This window comes from Haliotis rubra, unplaced genomic scaffold (genome assembly GCF_003918875.1).
Source record: "Haliotis rubra isolate DU_JTF1 unplaced genomic scaffold, ASM391887v1 Scf184, whole genome shotgun sequence".
Lineage (NCBI taxonomy): Eukaryota > Metazoa > Mollusca > Gastropoda > Lepetellida > Haliotidae > Haliotis > Haliotis rubra.
Genome location: NW_025765825.1, coordinates 148,253 through 153,439, shown reverse-complemented (window position 1 = coordinate 153,439; position 5,187 = coordinate 148,253). Strand labels below are relative to the sequence as shown.

The 5,187-nt window shown below is 38.3% G+C and overlaps 1 protein-coding gene across 1 annotated transcript; it reads right to left on the bottom strand.

Moving 5' to 3' along the window:
* Positions 1-806: 806 nt before the first annotated feature.
* On the bottom strand, positions 807-4,740 carry LOC124273810 (thyroid peroxidase-like). Its single transcript, XM_046709118.1, is given in 11 exon segments — positions 807-1,020; positions 1,225-1,730; positions 1,974-2,134; positions 2,523-2,624; positions 2,828-2,932; positions 3,107-3,225; positions 3,378-3,429; positions 3,615-3,710; positions 3,713-3,790; positions 4,219-4,346; positions 4,631-4,740. Coding segments are annotated over 11 exon segments (1,671 nt in total).
* Positions 4,741-5,187: the final 447 nt, after the last annotated feature.

Genomic DNA, 5,187 nt, shown 5'->3' with positions numbered 1-5,187 from the left:
CATTTCCTTCAGGGTAGAGCAGCTCACTTCAGGGTTTCTGAAAATATACCAAACAAGAATTAGACAATTGCACATACAGTTTGCGTTTTTAATCTCTTCGTCTCTCCAGACAATATCACATCAACTTATAAAATAGAAACAGCCACAAGTTTATAAGAAACAGGGCATGAGGCCTGTTTGGATGTTCAAAGTGTTAACGTCTGATTGCATGTGAGTACATCCCTAATGTACGTCTCTAGTTGACTTAAAACTGGCATGTTCGAAAGGATTCAAGACAAAGTCTGAGACCTTGATGGTAAGCAGTATAAAGCAGTTTAGGTGGGCTTCTGCAGGCTACACCATATACGATGGAGCCATGGTCGAGTTTATAACGGATAAGGGCTCTACATAAAGGGAGAAGTGTATATTGGTCCCCTCCCGCTTAAGTTTAATAACTTTTAATATACCCCGCATATTTAAGCATATATTTTTAACTATTTATATGAGACTGAAAGGTCCAATATTGATCGACCCAAGAACATAATCAAGTATAAACGAGTGCACTTGTAGAACCATGTTATAATTCAACATACGCTGTTTCATCGCCGCCAATGTTAACATTCAGGAAGGCCTGACGCTGGATGGTGCTGATGTTGTCCGCATTATCACAAATGATACGAGACAATGATGCCTTTTCCAATTGAGATATTTGATCTGAAATGAAACAAAGGCAGGTTGTGAAGGAACCTTTTAAACAAAACATACATGTGTGTATGTGTGTGTGTGTGTTTGTGTGTGTGTGTGTGTGTCCCTCCTCCTACAATTAATCAGCATATATAATACAAGAAGGAAGGTGCCATGTATTTACCGGACGTAAACCCAGTGACAGCGTCTGTAGATTCAAACCAGAACCTGTCCCCATCTCTCAGTTTCTTGAACTGTTCGCCGATCAGACAGATGTAAGTTCGTCCTACAGCTGCTCCAGCAACAGGAGCTTCAGCAATGCCTCCACTGTACAGGTAAATATCATCGACGCTGTTGCTGAAAGAGTAGAGACACATTCTTCATATGTAATTTGGACCTTTGTAGCTCCAGTAGTGTGAACATATTTTGAGAAAAAAAATGAAAGAGATCTTTTAAATAATGAAACTAATTATATATCTGAAGGTTTTGTGTTAATCATAGCTAATGCTATAGATTGGAGTCAATCATTTTGACAGTAATACAAGCAAAATAAACACTTACTACATTTCCTCAAGATCATTAGCTTGAAATAATCCGAAATCATTTTCGGATGTGAAAGAGGTAATTTTGCCGAGACCGCAGTAGTCTCTCCAGTCGTTGTAGGAAGGTAAACCATGTTCCCTTCCACGCTGAATGTTCAGAGTCACAATGTCAAATCCGTCCTTTGTGGCAGAATCTTCTTCAAACATTCTCTGCCTCATGCCATCGACATACCATGCATCAGCTCGTTCACCAGGAGCGTCCAGAAAACTACTGATAACGTTATCCAGGCTGTTGATGACATATTTAGTCCTCTTGAACAGGTCACCAGTGTCCACGACTTCACCTCCTATCGTCAGGTTTTCTGGCACCATGGAATGACCAAATCGAAAAGCTGCCGTCGAGAAGACTTTACTTAGAGATGGGTCAAGGGTAGAATTGTAGTTGTAGTTGCCGAGTCCGAGGCTGTAGTTTGCAACCCCGTCGTCACTGAGAATTTGAGGCAGCCATTCGTTGTATGTGATGACCTGATGGTGGATATAAGATGTAAACTTAATTCTTTTTATTAATATATTAGCATATAACCTCAGTTTTGAAGTAGAGGTTGAAGGGTTAAACCTACATTTTTTCCTCAAGTTATTCATTATCATCATTTTATCAGTTACAATCACAGATTCAACAACATTCTATTCAACTCTCCATGTGAATGTACATTTTACTACTTTTGATCAATTTGATTCATCTGTTTTTCTACAGAAAGAAATACTTACCTGTAGCTCAGCAATGACTATTCGTCGTGCTTCTTGGAAGAGCTTCTCGTCATCCCAGCCACTGTTGAATCCTTTGAGAGCTGTTGCAACACAGTTGTGTTCTCTCATGAACAGTGTGTGCAGAGCGCTAAGGCCAGGGAAGACATTGACTCTCGAGTCACCTGCAGGAAAGTGGACATTCAAGCATTACGTTTAGTAACATACGTTTTGGTTGTTGATTCCAATCGAGGATTCAATCCCACACTCTCAGTTGCTTAATGGTCAAAACAAAAAGCACCGTACTTGAATTTCTATTTTAGTGCGAAAGTGTAATCACAAATATTACGTGTTATATATGTCCACCTTACAGCGTCGTGTATGTATTATTTTTACTGTTGTATTCGAAACTAAGTACTCTGATTAGTATGCAATATCATGTATTGTGTTTATAACTAGCATAGATATTAAACAGTTAACTCACATAGTTGCAAGCGATGATCACACACAAACTCAAATTACACATTCTTCAGTTATACAAAATATATACAAGAATGTTTTTCAGGAAACAACCTGCTTTGAAACAGTAGTTGCTTGAATCAGAGGTATCGAGAAAGCAATCGTCAGAATCTCCTTCTGGCAGAAGGTTATTTGTTCCCACTTTCAGCAATCCAGCTGGAAAGGAAGAAGGTAACTCTTGAATGGGCATGTTTACATACAGACACTTATAGTTATTTGGATAGACAGATGTGGCTTTTAAGTTATCATTCTCCAAAAAGCAATGTAGTGCATGGTTTTAAATGAGGATCTTGTCAGAAGAACTTCTAAAGTTTACATTTACAACATTATGTTTAATTCAGGAGAGCTTTTTAACTTACATCCAGAGTCAGTGTCTCTGAGCTCAGCCATTTCGGAGTCAGAAATGCCATAGATCTGGGAACCGTCTATGAAAGCGGACAATTCGTTGTACTGCTGTCGAGGATCTGGATTTAAGAGAATAACAGAGTGAGTGAATGTGACTTTAGGTGGTTATTTTCAAACTTTGTCACAACGGCCGTTTTAAACGGTGACAGAAAATCAGCTAGACCACATGTAATATATTTTCCGGGAAATCTATTGAAATATGTATGTGAGAAATCAATGATGTGTTCCCTTACTTGAGGAATCTGTGCCTGTTCCGGAAACAGCCTCCGATCTCACCATATTCATACATTTACCATCGCCAAAGTAGAAATCACCATCAGGAAGGTTGATTGGGAAACATGGAGAATCAGGGCTGATGAAAAGAAGAAGATCGTTTCTTGTATGTTACGTGTACATTAATTCAAGGTGTTTTATTTTTGTATATGATATGACAAATAACGTAATGAGTTAAGAAAATGTGCTAAATGACCTGTGTATTTCTGTTTACTGCATAATGAAACTTACTCGCTGGGAACAGAGTCAGTTCTGTCACAACAGTCAATGTCGATTCCATCATCTGTAAAGGATATATGATCATACAAATTGTTGTCAGTCAGAAGGTGAATACAAAGCAAACAATTTTAGAATATGTGTGTGATTTCATTTCATAAGAAATGCAAGACAAACAAAAATAAATCATACTCTTCAAAATGTAACTGTGATTATTGACACGTGATGACATATATATATATATATATATACCTGTCAACACCGGAGTTCCGGTAATATCGTGGTCAAGAAACTGCCCCCACTGCATCACCATGACGGAGTGTTTAACAGACAGGAAACTCAGCTCAAGTGAACATGATTGCTGATACTTCTTGCGTTAGGCAGGTCTGAGTCATCAGATGCCAGAGCTCTGGGGTTTCCACCAGTTCCTGTAAATATACAGCAGAAGTAATATTCTGTTTTTTTACTATCATAGCAATATTTGCAGTTTTGTTTTGTTTAACATTGTACACAGTAGTATGATTGAAATTGCGTCAACAACAACAGATCATTGTCTCTGATTTTAGATTGCTCGATATACTGAGAAACTGTATCACTTCCTTTCATTTGTCGTTCTTATAACACCTGATATAAAGTCATAGTGCTCTGTCATCTGGTTGAAATATTCCAAGAGCGATGTAAGCCCTTATTCACTAATCAGTTACAAAGGAACTTTTCAACACTTTCAATTTTGAAGGTTTTCATTGGCATTGGATATGAAGTTACCTTTGAGACATTACTGCAAAAAATCTTTTTTTCTTATTCTTTTTAATCAGATGATAGTTTCAGAAATAGTGATTATTAGACATCAACTGACCGCTGGCGTACGCAGGTTCCAGCCATCTTGCAAGTTGAGCACCTGCAGCTCCCCAGCCCGAATTCTCCACGTTATTACACGTGCCATCAGCTGTCCTATAGGTGTCACTTGAATCGCAGGTTGTTCGTCTGGACAAAACAGCATCAATTTGAGAGGGCATTTTATGACTGTTATTGTCCCTTATGAACTCTCAGACTGTCATTTATCAAACACGCATCGGGATAGTACTCAGTATTAATGTCAACTAGGATAAAAACTGATTATAAGCATAATGATTTTACTGTGTAAATATTATATCTTAGGTTTTGTTTTTTCATTGGATTTTGTTCCCCGCCGTGATATTGCTGGAGTATTGCTAAAAGCGGCGTAAAACAAACTCACTCATTTGATTTTAGGCCATTTTGTCACATACCTGCTTCTGTTTACAGGCACAGTGTTTCTTTTACTCTTGGATGATCGCGAAATAAACGCACATGGCGTCCTGCTTCCTCCGCACTCTGCAAGGAAAATGAAACGTGCCATTTTGATAATCTTGAAACTGTTTGACATTTTCAGTATAAGATATAGGCGCATGTTCAGTTTACGCAAAATATTCCGTCGTTTATTCCTAAAATAAAGTTTAATCCGAACATACATCATTTATGAAAACAGGTAAAGGTTTGGCTTATTGAGTTGGGCATTGTATGTAACATTTAGGAGATAAACACCATGTGTTGGCCAATTTCCGGGTGTTATTGAGTATTTGAAACACGGGAATTCATTCGGAACCGACGGCGTCTGCCGGAGGTTTCAAATGAAATATTCCCGTGCGTCAACCGGAGGTTTCAAATGAAATATTCCCGTATTTCAAATACTCAATAACACCCGGAAATTGGCCAACACATGATTTTTATCGATATTGTAAACACAAAAGTAAACCAAAACGTCCACACACGGTTTTGTGTCTGCACTCATTGACATCGAGTAAGG